Consider the following 17,340-nt stretch of genomic DNA (forward strand, 5'->3'; position numbering starts at 1 on the left):
CACTTTTAATGGAATGGGGGCTTTAAAATTCACCTTACTTTCCACCGTGTGAGTGGTGACGAGGCCAGCAACACACTGGGGGCGGAGACGAGGCCAGGGAACGAGTACACTCTCCCTGGCCTTGTCCTTGCCCTCAGTGTGTAGCCAGCCTCAGTGCCGCTTCGACAAAGGAACGTATGTTAATTTTTTTCAGGGGAATGGGGGTTGGGGGTGTTTGGCTGGGTGCAGGTGGGATGCAGTGCCTGGAGCAAGTGCCATTTTGTAAAGGTAAGCCATTGCACATGGGGCTGCATAGAAGTCATGCTGCTGAAAAACAGCATTGTTCACCATAACTGTTTGTTCATCTAGTGCAGGGGTAGGGAACCTGTGGCTCTCCAGATGTTCAGGAACTACAATTCCCATCAGCCTCTGTCAGCATGGCCAATTGGCCATGCTGGTAGGGGCTGATGGGAATTGTAGTTCCTGAACATCTGGAGAGCCGCAGGTTCCCTACCCCTGATCTAGTGTCTCTCTGTGTAGGCACATGGCCCTCACACCTTCCCCACTGTGGGCTATCATCTAGTACAGTGGTGGCGAACCTATGGCACTCCAGATGTTCATGGACTACAATTCCCACCAGCCCCTGCCAGCATGGCCAATTGGCCATGCTGACAGGGGCTGATGGGAATTGTAGTCCATGAACATCTGGAGTGCCATAGGTTCACCACCATGGATCTAGTACAACTGGTGTCTCCCTGTGGCAGTGAAGGGAGATATGGAGGGAGAGTGCGCCACTCTCCTGTACACATGACTCTGGGCAGGAAGATCAGCCCATGTGCATGACTGGGGGGAGGGAAACACTGATTTAATGGCTAAACACTCTTTTAAGCTAACTAGTATGTTTCGTGGTGGTCCTGCACAGAAAGCCACTAGATGAACGAACAGTTACTGTAAGCAATGCTGTTTTTCTGATCAGTGAGGAAATGAAGAAGGTCACACATGGAAAGAAGCTTACTGCACAATGTATCACTCAATATCACTAGAATTGTTATATCTTCCCATTATCATCAATTTGTTGTTGGATAGAAGTAGAGCATAGATGTCAAACTCGCAGCCCTCAAGATGTTATGGACTACAGTTCCCATCATCCCCTGCCAGCATGATCATAGGTGTCAAACACGCGGCCCTCCAGATGTTATGGACTACAGTTCCCATCATCCCCTGCCAGCATGATGCTGGCAGGGGATGATGGGAACTGTAGTCCATAACATCTGGAGGGCCGTGAGTTTGACACCTGTTAAGTAGAGGGATGATGAAAGATTGGTTTCTTCTAACTTGGAATCTCTGATAGAGTAGTGGTACAATATCAATGAACTTAAACAGGAGGAAGATCCCATTATATAGGAAAGTTTACTAAATGTTAAAAAAGGTACTGTTCCAGTGGTATTGCTTAACTACGTTTCTCGCACTCTAGGTACATGGCCTGAAACAGCTTAACCTTTTAATACTCTATTCACTGAAACTCAAACCTTTTGAAGTTTTCAGTTCTCTGTTAAACCTGTTAGAATCCTGGGATATTTGATAAACTATAGGGATTTTTATAAAATAAAAAAGGTAAAACAAAAAAAATTCTAACCTGGCTGATGCAGCTGGCCTGACTGAGCGTGCTCACTGCTCTCATATAGCTCTGATTCCTTGATCGGAACTTGGGGGAATTGTAGTTTGCTGACGGATCCAAGTTGTGACCACCAGGCACGTCACTTGCAGCTTGCAGATAGCTCTGACTAGTAAGGAAAGGAAGAGAGAGAAAATGTATGAAAAAGCTATGCTTCAAATAACAAGGAAATGAAACTATCCAGTATAATACCAGTGGCTCCTCAGTTTTCCATAGTGGATGATCTGCTATAGGACAACAGTTGTACCAAATATAAAGCATATTGAACTTAAAGATTATGGGTTTTTGTCAATTACCCAAGTGAGAGATAGACTCTGATTCAGCTTAGTTAGTCCATGCTTTACACATTTCTTTTAGCTGCAACAGCACCAATCACATGTACATATAGAGTAAGTGGGTAAATTCAGTTCTTCTGGGCATTGCTAACTTTGATCATTTGGCTGAAGGTGAATTTGTGGCAAATCACAGGTACAGATCAATAAGTTAAAGAAGCTAGGAGCTGTGCTGGGAACCACCAGCAAATCTTATCAGCCTGCTTCCCTAGCATATCAATCTATTTTGGACCAGCGCTGCATAGCTTAGTAACTAGTTGCAATATATTCTCTAATTCATGTTAAAACCATGGTAAAATAAAGATACCAACATGTGTTTCTTTCTTAAAGTTATTCAAAACCCACATTGTGATACCTTTGCCTGATAACTCAATAGAATCAAGCTTAACTAGTGATGCATAAATCTACACATTTTAGATTATTGTTTCCCCCCCTCCCCACGACCCTTGCTTATTCCTTTCCTGAGCTTTTTATCTTAAAATCTGAATTTTGAATGCTCTTCTAGGTTAACATTACTTTGTTTTATAGTGGTTTTATTCATTTTACTCATTGGAATATCTTTTTTAACTTCATTAAAAACAAACTTGTTTATGTGAATAAAGTTTCCATATTCCAGAGGTGAGTGAACTGACATTATCCTCCCTGGTTTTGGTTTCTTTGTCTGTGGCGAACCAGAAAAAGGAATGTGCAGGTTTAAATTAATCCTATCTTATCATATATTAGTTTCTAGTAGGTATTATTTCAAACTGAGCCTCCTAATTCATTGAGAATAAATGCTTTCATGTCATTTTCTCTTTTTCAAGAAATTAACTCACCACAATTCAATTGTGACCTGATTCAGTTAATGAATGTGACTTAACTTTGCTTTGATCAGGACAACTTTAAAAAAATCTTTTTCTGCGGATCCTGAGGTATGCCCTCTCACCCTTCAGCTGCAAAACTATCTGGGTCTATCTTCAAAAAAGCAGTATCAATTGAGAAAACACCTATCCTATTGTTGGTGGGACAAATAACCCATATTGGATACATTGTTTTCAGTGTCAGAGTTTCCGCACTGAATTTGCATGTTTCCTTGTAGAAGGTTGTGCATTAAGTCTGGAGAATCATTTCGCTGATATGAATACTATTACTACAGTACATTTCATCTCAGGATTTAAGCACAGAGATTTTGGGTGTACCACTTTAAGAACTATAGGAAGTGGCCGATACTGCATCTAAGGAGAATGTTGACAATAGTACATCAGACTATTCCTAATTACAGCCGTTTGGGACTGTTGGATTCATATTTATGTTTGTTATTATAATTTGTATAGTAGATGCTTCATAGATGTTATATAGGACTTGTATTTGTCTAAATTGTATTAGCAGAAGATTTTAGAATTTATTCTAAAGTTTCCTTTTCTTTAAGTTTCCTTTTTCACGGGGGTTGGTGGTTACAGGTGTTTATTCATATAGATATTTACATTGCTCACTTTATTAAATACACGTATAATAACATTTGTGGCAGCTCATAGTGCAGCAAATTATTTCCTTTCGTATCCTGAATGTTGCACTAGGTTTTTTTTGGTTAATGGACCCCTAAGGGAACATACCCAGCAGATATCTTATGTCACAAAAGAACAAAATTAAAATGACAAAGGAAGGTTCTTTTTAAAAAAGTGAGAAGACATAGGAGGATGGAAAATAGGAGATGGGAAATTCGGACAGAATGGAATTGCAATAGAAATGTGCTAGATGAAAAATTATGAAAAAAACACACTGCTGAGTGAACTTTGACAGGCAATCAAACAAGTATGATTCCTTTCTTCTAGCAAGAACATTGAGACTTCAATTGTACACATTCTTCTTCAGTTACATTTGCCTTTGGTGCCGTCACTTTTCTACTGCTCTTGTACCCCCTCCACACACACCCTGCCCTTAATGAAGTTAGAACATATACTCCTTGGAACGGAAACCTGTTTTATGCCTACTCTGAAGAGTGACATACATCATGACAGAATTATATGAAGAGTAACAAAAAAATTTCCCTTAGGAAACAGGTATCCACATAGTTACTTTATCAAGTAATGAGAAGGCGAGATAATTTTGTTTATGGGTCATTAGAAGAACGGAACGTAATTATGGATGAAAGCACAAATGTTACTACACTGATAGATCTGACTAGAAACAGAAATTAGTTTTAATACTTCACCCTTAGACAATCTAACTTTATAACATTTAACTATATAACAAATGCAAATAAATACGCTATATAATGCCTCTGTTGAAGCAAGCAGATTAGCTCTTCTGCTTTCATGCCATGGCACTAAATAACTCGTATTTTGTTTCTCTTTATCATACTAAAATTCTTCACAGGAATTTTATTGAATCACTGCGTGAGATTGACAGTTTTGTTGATATATAGGGGAGAGATAAACACGCTTCCTTTCCTCCCATTTACATTGTTACAGTTTCGAACAAACTTGGGATTGATTGGTTCTGAATAATAGTAATAATAGTAAGCCTGAGTAGAACACTGAACAAATGACTAACTTTTCTTTTGTTCAGCCTAGAAGTTGTTGCTGATTTTTGTCTTATTTTAAATTCATAACATGCCAGAATGATATCAAATGTCTTTAATTAAGTCCTTGACCTCTTCAATTCAATTCACTCAGAAGAGCCTACGATACTGTAAAAGTATGAGGAGTCTCAAGTTAAACACAGATGCAGACAACATTTAAGACCACATTTCAAATAAATCACTGCAGTTTTATTCGCATGGGATGTGGCAGTAACCACAAAAGTTATTATAGCAATCAACTTTCTTCTGCTTAAAAAGGGGATACAAGAGATCAGCTGCAGGATGAGTGGGTGACCTTGGGCTAGTCACAGTTCTTCGGAACGCTCTCAGCCCCACCTACCTCACAAGGTGTCTGTTGTGGGGAGAGGAAGGGAAAGGAGCTTGTAAGCCACCTTGAGTCTCCTTACATTCTGGCATGTTATGAATTTCCAAACTCTTCGTCCTAAAAATCGTCCTAAAAAAAAAAAAGCCCAGGAAAAATGACATGTACACAGAACCACTAGGCAAAACAAATTTTATTCATCTACTTTTTACAGTGAAATAGATGAATCTGCTGCAGCACACAAAATGGTGGGTGCAAGTGTTAAAAACAAAAGTAAGAGGTCTTGGTGCGAGAAATAAAGCATTTCCTGCCTGCTTGTGTTTGCTGAATCATTTTCAACCTGGGTTGCCAGTAGTGGGGGTGGGGAGATTGCCAGTTTAGCCATTTTTGAAAAACCCCGGTTGAAAGGAATATAACAGGCTGAATTCGTTTTGGGGAAGAGAGCTGTGTGAAGTTCTTTCCCAAAACGCTTTCTATAACATCTGAAAACATTATATTTGTGCTGAGGGGAATCCACCACAGTGTCCCAGAGAAATAAATCAGAAAAACACAAATGGTGAATGCCTCTGAAAATGCTGCTTCACTGACTTAATTGTTAACCTCCTATATTTAAACACACTACATATAGTGGTACACTGAAGATGAGTCAGAGTCCCCTTCCGCACACGCAAAATAATGCCTTTTCAAACCACTTTCACAACTATTTGCAAGTGGATTTTGCTATTCCACACAGCTTCAAAGAGCACTGAAAGCAGTTTGAAAGTGCATTATTCTGCATGTGCGGAATGAGCCAGATTGTTCTCAGTTTTAACACTACAAAGCTATTTGCCTTTGCTGAAATCAACAAAAGGGGCATATAGTAAATTCAACACAAGAAGTAAACATGCTCCTGAACTTTTGGTGCCATTTGTAGCTTCATCCAAATGTAGTTGAATTAAATATCACTATGCAATGCTGAAAGACTTCAAAGCTGATTATGCACAGCACAAACAAGATAGCCTGGGGACATCTTTAAAATCGAGTACCAGATCATGTTCAAAGTGTTGGTTTTAACCTTCAAGTGGTCTTAGACCTGCATACCTGTGGACTGCGTCTCCCCATATTGACCCGTTAGGTCCCTCTGTTCTTTGGTGGAAAACCTGTTGGAGGTCCCTGGCCTGAAAGATATCCAGTGGCTTCCATGAGGGCCAGGGCTTTTACAGCCCTGGGCCCTACCTGGTGGAATAAGCTCCCTAGGGAGATCAGGGCCCTGCAGAATTCACAAGTTTTCTGCAGAGCTTGTAAGACGGAGCTGTTCCGCCAGGCATTTCCGTCTGGCCAGCCGGGGTGGATTACTGCATCTGATTTGAATATTGCCATCTTTGGCCTCCTGTGGGTACAGAGGGGGGAGGGTTTTTGCCATCTGTTGCTGCTACTGTTGATTGAGTTTATTGTATTATGGTTGATGGTTGTTTTTACTGTTTTTATTGTTTGCTGCCCTGAGCCCTGCGGGGGGAGGGCAGGATACCAGTTGAATGAATCAATGAAATAAAAAGGTGCCTCCTAGTTTTTTGTTCAAACAGCACAGCCAAAAGACACATCAGAGGAGAAACAGGAATCCGCTGCTGGTCCTCGACATTTTGTGGTGCTGAAAGGATTCTTTGTCATGCCTGCAGATTTCTGCTCAAGGTTCTCCTGGGACATCTGCTCTGCAAGCTCCGATCCTGGGTGTCTTTTCAGCCTGAAAAGTACATGGTTGCACTCTGCTCATCCTGCTGATCCAGGCAACTGATTAACATTTTGTTTTGCTTCTTTATGGCTTTTGGACCATAATGAAGATTGACGCACTGAACTGGTTTCCAGACTACGTAGATCAGTTTCCCTGGAGAAAATGGCTCCTTGGGAGGATAGCTTTATACGTCGTTGAGGTCCCTCACCTCCCCAGGCCCCACCCCCTCTCTTGCTTCACCCCAAAATCAATTGATATTGTGACTGATTTCCACAAATTATGATGTCTAGTCAATTGCTTTCTAATAGTTTGAATTATTTAATATGCATGTATCACAAAAACAGATGTTGTGTGTCTATGCCTCTAAAAACCAACACTTCTGAGCGGCTTGCAATCTGAACCCATCTCTTTTCATGCACAAGACTGGGATGCGTATCGAGGAATTCCAACTCAGAAAATAGTTGTGTAAATTTTATCATCGATCCCTATATTCTAGAACACAGTCTGGAAGTTCCACATGCACAATACTGTTCAAAATACAGATACATTTAAACAATAAATAACCACGAGAGCACTATTTCTTTCTAGTATTTCTGGTAAACATCACTTACAAGTCCTAGCATAAGTGTATGAATGCACTGATTGGTCAACATGCCGTAACTCATGTAACAATGATGACCTCAAGAGGATATTCTGAGACAGTTTTAGAAAGAGAGAGGTTTTTAAGCAGCTTGGGAGATTTGATAATCATAATGGTCAAATCCTTGACTTGCACCTTGTCTTGCACCCAGAGGACTGGACAGCAGGCATATATACTGAAAACTGGTCTACTGGTGCTCAGACCAACTAGCTATAACAAAGGGCTTTTCACCACTTCAAAAGTGAAAGTGGAGGGGACCCCTGCTCCGTGTTCAGCGTGCGGTTTCAAAAAGGTGTACTTGTGACCAGGATCCGAAATGATGCGCACTGAGGGGTGGGAGGAGTGGCAGAATCAGGGTGCGTTGTCATTGCTGGTGTAGTGGGGAGTGCTGCAGGACCCCGGGATATTTGCCGTGAGAAGCGCACATCTAATGGTGGTTGGGGAATCGACCAAAGAGAACTACTGCATTCTCCATGAGCAGAAGCTTCCAAACCATCACCAACAATTGCATATATGGTATAGTGCCACAGGATAGACTCAAGATTATGATAACATGAATGATGATTGCTAGGCTTGAGTCCAAGGGCAAGGGCCATAATCTGTTCTCCAGAATCAACTGATATTTCTAGTCATCACCACAATCCAGCTTTCCAGGTCTGGGGTCAGATTCTGAAATATTTCAAGGCTGAACCTACATGACCAGGTGTTGCTGGAATGCAACTGAACTCTACGGTCAACATAGGTCTCTGCCATTATTCCTGCCCACAACACACTTATTATGGCCATCATTATGTCAGTTTTGACTACCTCACATTTCAGATACGTGTAGTGCTTCATCACTAAACACTGACCTTCCTCAGGCTATACTGTGGGAAAAATTATTAAAAACTTCTATTGCTACCGGTGCCTTTGATTAATTTATAAGCTGTATCAAAATAACACAGCACAGGTGAGATGAAGAAATAGTGAACAGAGGTGGTAGTTAAGGTTGTCTTCTGGTTCCCTTTCTTTTTTAATTTATATTTAAATGACGTTGACAGCCACCGGCCTCATTTGTCCCGGACACTTGTTTCAAATTTATTCTATGCAGATGATGTCATGTTGATTTCACGGTCTTGTGGGGATTTAAGACATCTACATAAGAGTGTGTTTTATTGTCCTTAAGAGTCCTTAGATACGAATTATCAAAAGGCTAAGGTTATAGTATTTTGTAAAGGTGTTCCATCTCACCATTTTTTTGGGAATATGGATGGCACTCAATTAATTAAGCAAATTAACGAGTTTCACCATCTGGGTGTTCTCTTCTCCTATAATATGCCTTGGACAGTCCATATGACTGCTCCCATGAAGCAAGCATCTGTACACTCAGCAGCCCTCCTGAGATTCTTTTAGATCTCAGAATGCAATTATGTACCTGCTGCCATCCAGTATTTCAGGGATTTATTATTATTGGGTGTATATTTGGCTATTGCCAGAGTTAATGATAAGTAAGATTCCTGTTTAATTTATTTTTTACATTTAATGTCCAACTTGCCAGCATGTACTTCTATTTCAGCAATTCATTTCAAAGTTGAAGAGTTATGCTTGCACTCGAAAGCCTGGTCTACTACATTTATTTTTAGACTGAAAATTCTTCATTCTCCAGGTGTGCTATTTGCATTTACCCATTCGAGATGGCTTTCAGAGTTCATGGCAAAAATTAGTTGAAGGTAGATTGCAGAGTCTGAGATTGTCTTTTGAGGTTTTAAAGTAAATGAAATATCCCTCTGTACATAAACTGGTCAGATCTTGAGTACTGCATCTTGACAAATGGAGCACTGGCTGTAGAGCGTGCAAGGTATGCCCCTTGTACTATCTGGACCTTCCTATTCCAAGGATGATAAGATTACCCAAATTGGTGGTCTTCTTTCTATTAGCTAGTTTTTGGAATTAGAGATAGAAGGCTGCTTAGCAAGAGGCAGTCAACAGCAGGATTCCCCACCAGTGTATACCGGGATCCTTCTTTAAGAGATTAGACTATAAATAAAGAAAAGGGTTTTTAAAAAAGAGATCTTAGTATTGCAAACATACAAAACCTAAGAAAATAAAAAGTGGAGTGAGGGTTACAGAGAAGGAATTGGTTCAGAGTGATATGTTACCTGTCCAGAAGACTAAGGAGCAGAGAGCAATGCGTGACCAGTGCATAGTGATTCAGACTGAAGAATGATGTCAGGTGTATGGACAGAACCAACACACAGAACGAACACACATGTGGGTGTAGTTATACAGTGAAATGTATCCTGATGAAATGATGATGAGCATGCCTTATGAGAACAATGTGTTGATGAGATTTGTCAGAGTGTGATACATATTCCTAGAGACTTAGGAACGGTCGTCTCCAGTTTTAACAAAAAGACACATTAAACAGCTAGGTCTGAATCCAGTTCCTTAGGAAATGGTTTCAAAATGAGGCAAAATATTTAAGTTTTTCTCTATTGAGAGATGAGTACTACAAAGAATATGTTAATGATAGCTCTATTGAAGAAGTATTTTCAGAGGAGAAAATGACACCAGTCGTAATAAGATTAGTAGTTTCTGGCAGGGGCCCACTGTTCTACAGCTTGCATTTCCTGAAGGGTGTGAAGAGGAATGATGAGGGTAGTGTTTGAGTCAGCCCTCCTTAGATGCCAACTTTCTTCTGCCTGGACTCCATTCTGTCCCTGCTGGAGCCATGTTGAACCAAACCTTCTCTATACATACATAAAGAGGGGTGTTAACATTCTCATAACTGCACTTTTAGATCATGGTAGTTGTCTGACCACTAACAATGCCTGCTTATTATAAATTTTTAACTTTCCCAAAATGCAGAATACTTGTCTCCAAGTGTATGAGCCTGTAATGTCGTTCTGGCCTTTCAATAGCTTTGCATGCCAGATAACAAGCGGCCTGCTGACTTTTCCAGCAAGCTTTTTCCCAGGCTTCCAAAGAAAATAATCTCCTCTGTAGGAGTTTCCTCCTCCAGACAGAATAAAGCAAAACAAGAAAGCTCCCGGCTGCAAGATGATGAGAAAGTCCAATAGCCTTTTTATTCAGGAACCAGAGGAAGTATCTTCAGGTAATCAAGAGAGGATGGGTAATAATTCTTAAGAAGCCAAACCTCTGAGTATATTTTAGAAAAGATCCCGAGCCTCGTTGTCCTCCTCATTTATCTGACCTCCCTTAGCCTGCAGATGGTGCTTGTTATATCAGCAATTGCCATTAATCAACCCTTGGGTGTTTTCATTCTAAGAAATAACCTTTTTTCCTACAGGCAACGCCTCAACTGGTAGTGCTCGAGGCTACCATGCAACTCTTACATACACCAAGCCAAATTAATTGTGTAACCAGTCGGAGAGATAGCACATAGATTTTCAGGGATCCTTTTTTCTGATTGAAAATCAGGGAACTTTGATAATATCTGACATTTTAAAAATGATTGTATGAGATATGATCTAGCCAGAGATAAATGGACCACAGTGTACAACCAGAAGTGGATATCTGCTCTAAAGAAAGAGATAATTGCAAAGCTATTGGCTGATACTGATCAAACCTAACCCTTGCCATCTCAAAAATTTTATCCATGGTTTTTAATGACACCTTTTTACTTGTATATTTTCAATTTTGTGTTGCTGTATGTTTGGTTATTATTTCTGAATGACTCATTTTATTGAATTTGTTGGTCCTCAAACATAAAGAACAGAAATAAAGGAGTAAAGCAACACTTGCGAACCCGATCTGTGAAGAAAAATAAACCCCCTGGTGCATGCTGAGCTGTAAGATCACATTAGTATAGTAAACATAACTTTCATAAGATCAATAGGATTGAAAAGTACCTGAACACATTCTAGACAACTCCACTGTACAGAGGCCAGACCCTCCACATATAGTTCGCCTGACATATTAGAGACCATGTTATTCAAATTAGAGTGGATTGCAAGGAGAAATCAAGACCAATCAAGGCACTCCAAGTGGAATTTCCTTTATCTCTTGTAAGTGTCCGTAACCCAGACCAATTTATAGTCAGTCCAAAATTTGGCAAATCATATCTTTTTGAGGTCAGGATTTCTGGCAAATAAAATTAAATTATTTGCAGCTATGGAAATGGCTTCTATTTTCTCTAACAAATTATTTGTTGGGTGGTTGGCGATCAATAAAAAAAAAAAGACTGCATTAGAAAAATACAAGGGTTTGCCTCTTTTGCTTCTCTGACACTCCTGTCAATAATTGAACTGGGTTTTTCTTCCCCTTCACAGAATGTCAAAATGCCTCACTTCATGATGAAGAATCCTAGCGTTGCCAAAGCAAAGAGCTCGAGAAAGATTCTATTAGGATAAATAAATTGGGTAGGTAATTTTGAAAATTAATTTAAACAGAATCATTTTTGTTTTCGGTTGAGTGACATGTTAGGCAATCAACACAATCTAGAATTTTCTTTGTATAATATTGTAACATACAGATTGTCATTAATACAATTACATCTGTTTGTTCAATATTTCTTTGTGAAAGCCTTTTAAAAATTATTTCTGCATACAGAGACTGCTTTCTAAATCCCCAGTGCAGCTGCTTTTACAAGGGCTATTCTTACAGTTTCCAAATCCCCAGTCAGCTGTTTTTACCAGGACTGTTTTTAAATTTTCCAAGACAAATTTGTCCAGGATATAATGATCTTGTAATAATCTCTTCTTGAACCATGTGACTGACCAGTTCACCATCCAGATGATCCAAGAATCTGTTTAGGGCACCAAATCAGCAGAGGGTGCAACTACCCTGTTTCTCCGAAAATAAGACATCCCCCGAGAATAAGGTGTAGTAGAGGTTTTGCTGAAGTGCTAAATATAAAACACCCCCCGAAAGTAACATGTAGCAAATTTTTTGTTTGGAAGCATGCCCGTTGAACAGAACACCACAGCATGCAGCTGTGGAGCGGAAAAATAATACATCCCCTGAAAATTAGACATAGCGCATCTTTGGGAGCAAAAATTAATATAAAACACTCTCTTATTTTTGGAAAAACACAGTAGGAGGAGATAGCAGGCATGCCTTAGACCTGACATTGCCTCTTAGACACGTGAGATACCCCTTACTTCCTTGTACCACTGTCATATAGTTCAAAGTGGGCCATAGAGCACTGCTCTGGAGCTTTTAGGGGTAAAATGGGTATGGATGTTAGGGGTAGAAAAAAATTATCAGTATTTTTTGAATTTGGGTTTATTAGACCCAGAAATTTTGAAAAACTGAAAAAAGTTAATACACCCTATCAGCTTTCTGGGAGATTTTCTAAAAAAGTGGGTTACTAAACTTGAAGCCAGTGGCGTATTTGCCTACGGACATGGGGTACCCTATGTCCCTGGGCACCCCCATTTCAGGTTCGTTTGTGTATATTTTTTATATTTTTCAGCCTGAAGGGGGCGCAGATTTTAAACTAGCAGCACCAACATTTCAGGGATTTTTCAGGAGACTCTCCTGATGATATCATCCAAGTTAGGTGAGGTTTGGTTCAGGGGGTCCAAAGTTATGGACTCCCAAAAGGGGTGCCCCCATTGTTTCCAATGGGAGCTAATAGGAGATGGGGGCTACACCATGAAAGTTTGGTGCTGCTAACTTAAACAAATTTCCCCAGATTCTCCTTTTAAATCCACCCCCTTCAGCATGGACTTAAAGGGAGGATGTGAGGTCCACAGTTTAAACATTGAAAGTGATGCTGTTTCAGGGTGGGGAAGAATCCACCCCAGATTCTCCCTTTAAGGTGGATTTAAAAGAAGAATCTGGACTCGCTAGTTTAAACACCATTTAAAGTTTGGAGGTGGATTCCACTGGAGGTGTTTTGTGAGAAATGATGCTGCCAATTGTTTGGTAAATGTTTTGCTGGGAGTGATTTGTGAGAGATTTACATGCTTAATACCCACTTGCACTGGCTTGGAGCTGTTTCTCAGGCTAACAACCTACCTCATAGAGTTGGTGTGAGGACAAAATTAGGAAAGAGAGTTGGTGGAGAGAGAGTCATGTATGTTTTGCTGGGGGTGGGAGGTCTTTTGTGAGCAGGTGCAAAAAATCATTGTTTGGTCGTGGTGGGGGAGCATGGCTGCCCATAACACGGGGCGGGGGGGGGGACTCAGGTTTTGTCCCTGGGCTCCAGTTTGCCTAGATATGCCTCCGCTTGAAGCCCAAAATATGCCGGACTTCCCATGGTTCTGGGAGGCAGTAGGCAGTGCAGAGCTGACCCCACATTGCTTGTTGCCTCCAAGATTCACATGGAGTTTGGAGGCAGATACAGAGTTGAACACCAAGCTTGGGCAGGCCAAGCACACTGTTGAATTGCAGACGCCACCTCCAATTTCCACATGAAGATTGGAGACGGCACCTGCAGTTCAATGGACCTGGACCTGGCCAGGCCGAGCCCAGTGTTGAACTGCAGGTGCCATCACCAATCTCCACGTGGACTCGGGAGATGGCACCCACAGTTCAATGTGGGACCCAGCCACGTGAGCATTGAACTGAAGATGCTGCCTCTGATCTCCATGTGGAGATCTGAGAAAGTGCCTGTAGTTCAACACTGGGCCTGGCTGGGCTGCAGGTAAGGGAGGGGAAAAAACTTTTGGTATTTTCAGAGTAGTGGTTATTCCAGCTTTACCCAAATACTAATGGACATTCTATACTTGTGTCTCTGCCGGCAAATGCAACACCTCTGCTGCTGTAGAGCTCCTGTGCAACCTGCATTGTGGCAGGCAGGAATGATACAGGTGCCATTGGGTCCCAAACATGGTGAGTCCCCCCTGCCACTGTCTTCTGTGTTGGGGGAACATAAAGGCAACTTACAGCCAAGCTGCACAATTCCCTCAGTGAGGCACGTACGCTAGTAGCTCGAGGTCGGGGAATACCTGAGGACAGGACAACTGTAGGAAAGGATTAACTGGGTCCCCCATTATTTCTACTTACCAAAAGGAAATGAATGGAAGATTTTACAAAAAAAATGCTGTGGAGATATGGTCACCAGTCTTCCAAGTGAAATTACCACTGTGTAAAGTCTTATCTACTTATGCTCCATAAGGTAGACCTAACATTTTCGGCAAATTCTTACTCAACTGACACCAATTAGAAAGAAGAAAATGTAGTTGCAACCTTGTAATGAAGCAGAACATGTATACAGTCTTATTACTGGCCTTCAGCAGGAGAAGGAAGCTCTCTTTTCCACAAGTGGCAGGCAAGAAACAGGCAAATAAGGCTTAAGGGCATTGTGATGTTCCATGCCCCTTGGAAAAAGAAAACTACTGCTGCCATGCATTCTCTGAGCAAATTAACTTGCTATCCTACTCTCACTATTCCATAAAAGCCAGCTGTAAGGTCTAAAAGTATGTTCATGTGGCGCTGGTGGTAGAGGATAAATTATGAAAAGAAAACATTTGCTAATTTTAAAATCTGTTGCAGAAATGAAAGTATTCTGAGCAAACCTTTCTTTTCCCATAAAGTTTATGTGTAATTTGTTTTCCTAGATTACTTTTGAACAAGTCAAAAATATTTGTGGTCCTCGGCCCTAAAAATACTTGGCCATGGCCAATTCAGATTGCTACAAATAACTGAACAGTGAGAGTTGCAAAAGAATGACAGATTGGAAAGAATGAGATCAGTCTGAACAGGACTTTTTTCCTTTTTTCTACATAGATGGATAAATTAAAAATGCCACAGACAATAACAAAAGTACTCATTTTGTAAAATATTGTCAATAAATAGAAAACAGTATGTGTTTATAGCCATATATTTCTCAGTACAGAATGACTTTGAATTGTTCGTCTTTAAATATCCTACAGTTTTTTAGCATATCATTTTCTACCGCTTTTACTGAAATATTACACATTTATTCAGATTTTTCAATTGGAAAAAGCTTTTTAGTAGTTGATAATTATTTCACACGCGTGATACAAAAATTGAACTAAACTTTCCCCTAGAGCCAGTTTTGATATAATATGAAGAAATATGAGATAAATGTACACGTCAGTGAAGTTCATACTGACCAAACACAGGAGAATATTTTGAAGAACTTACTTTTGGTGATCTCCGAGAACTCTTTGTCCAATGGATTTTAGCAATGACTCTGGAAGGACCGCTACCTTTGGTGATGTTTTGGGGCTAGTGTCGGAATCTCCACTTTCCTCATCTCCCATGGCTTTAATATAACTTCCGCTTCTCATCCTTCTGCAGGGAATCTCCTCATCTTTACCGCCAGCGGGGTACCCTCCCCATTCATCTTGAGGCACCTGGTACAGCATAGTAGAAGCACAAAATAGGAATACATTTTACAAGCTGGGGGCCTGTGAGGAAGTGAAGTGAAAGGGGAATGATTTAAAGTTATTCATTCCATACCCAAATCTCCCTGCTCATAATTCTATAACTTGCCAAGGAGATTCAGCAGGTCAATTTTTTCCCCATCACCTTAATTTTTTTAACCAGCTCAACTTCCATCAACATTATATGTCTCCTGGTGCTCCTTGTGCTCAGACTTCATCAGCAAACTGGGGATTTCTCCTTCGAGTTAATCTACACAATCTTATTTTTCTCTAGATACACGTGGAACCTCCTGAGCATGTGAAAACTTCTACCTTCTACATGGGTGCTCTGATTTTGTTTCTTTCCAGAGAGACATATGCCCCTCCGTTTACGATTAGATTCAATGATAATAGTAAGATATCTCTTCAAGTATAAACATGCATCATGAATAATATTGAGCATTCATTGTTGCACAAGGAGACAACTTAGCCTGACTGTGTAGACATAAAGCTCTTGAATTCGACTCAAGGTGACTAAAGAGGGCCATTTATCTTGTGGGAACATATCCTGTAGATTATATAATGACATGAAGTAGATATCTGCAGTATAGCCCGTGGCATACAATGCGCTACATGCTGACAATGTTGGTTAGGGGGTGGGGTGGGGGGACAGGTTTTTTGAATTAGCACCCAAAGTTTACAGTCCTGTTGCAGAAGCTGCATCCTCTTCTAGAGTCCCCCCACTTACTCCTGGCATACCAACTCCAACTGAGGGAAGAAATTACAGAGCAGGACTGATTAATGGAAGTGGAGGTGACACGAAGAAAACAGCAATGATTCTACTAGCCAACTGGTTTCCACTGCTCTTCATTTATTTACCAGCTGGTAAATAACCTCAAATGACCTCAATGCCAGGAAAGCTTCAACTGTCCAAATCCATACATGAAGCCTGTATTAAAGGGGCACAACATTTTTCTCCAGGAAGTTGTCAACCTACCTAACCAGAGGATATTTCCAGTAGGAAAATGAAGGGGGGGGGGGGATACCATTTTGAAATACTAAGCTGTTTGTACACATAACATCTCTCTTTCTGCTCATCATTTTCTCAGAACTTGTTCTCTTTTTGCTTTCTTTCCTCTCTCCATCAGGAACAAACATGTCACCAGAGACCAGGGCCAGTAGTTTGCAGAAGGTTAGGCAGGCTAGGGAAGATTGCAAGAAAACAGCCCCCATGTGACCCAGGTAAGTAGCATCTGAGGTGCCTGCACCCCAAGTTCGGCCAGTGCATTTAGATAAGACAAACAAACATCAAGATCCAGGACAAACATTAAGACCCAGGAGCCTGGCATTTAGGCATAAGCATAACACAATCTATAACTTCATTCCATAACGCGGTTTGCTCATGAAATCATAGTAGGCATGAGGTTATTGATTAGTGGCCAAGCATAAGTATACATAAATCAAATATAGCACCATGAAACAAACTCTCACTTTGTCTTATTGGGTTTTTTTTTGTCATATGTGCATGAGGAACCTGTGACATTGTTGGGGGGAGAAGCAAAGTATCAAGGAGGACATTTTAGTACCTTCTATCAGGGACGTAGGTCAGGGACGTAGATCAGGGACGTATTTTTAATGGGGGGTTGGGGGCATGGCTACGACCCCACCCATCCTGGGGGCATGGCCCCGCCTCTCCAAGCCCCGCCCCGGCCTCAGTAGTTATAAAAGCAGCTCTCCGAGGCCAGGGACGGCAAACTCCACTGCCCCGCCCCCCACCAGCTGGGCTCCCAGCTGGCAGTCCCCTCTGCCCTCTCCTCCGGGCAGAAGTGTAGCTAGGAAAAATGG

At 41.0% G+C, this 17,340-nt stretch overlaps 1 protein-coding gene across 2 annotated transcripts in view; it reads right to left on the bottom strand.

Annotated features, from left to right (window-relative positions):
* DLGAP2 (DLG associated protein 2) overlaps nucleotides 1–17,340 on the bottom strand; it is a 164,929-nt gene that overhangs the window by 63,486 nt on the left and 84,103 nt on the right. The window contains exons 4-6 of one of the 2 annotated variants that reach the window (XM_048497706.1): nucleotides 15,275–15,486; nucleotides 4,887–5,000; nucleotides 1,616–1,763 (exon numbers count right to left, since the gene is read on the bottom strand). In XM_048497706.1, coding sequence (XP_048353663.1) covers nucleotides 1,616–1,763; nucleotides 4,887–5,000; nucleotides 15,275–15,486 — 474 coding nt within the window. The remainder of the gene's footprint in view (nucleotides 1–1,615; nucleotides 1,764–4,886; nucleotides 5,001–15,274; nucleotides 15,487–17,340) is intronic. The other variant, XM_048497715.1, reaches the window with a different exon arrangement.

The sequence above is a fragment of the Sphaerodactylus townsendi genome, linkage group LG01 (assembly GCF_021028975.2).
Source record: "Sphaerodactylus townsendi isolate TG3544 linkage group LG01, MPM_Stown_v2.3, whole genome shotgun sequence".
Classification (NCBI taxonomy): domain Eukaryota; kingdom Metazoa; phylum Chordata; class Lepidosauria; order Squamata; family Sphaerodactylidae; genus Sphaerodactylus; species Sphaerodactylus townsendi.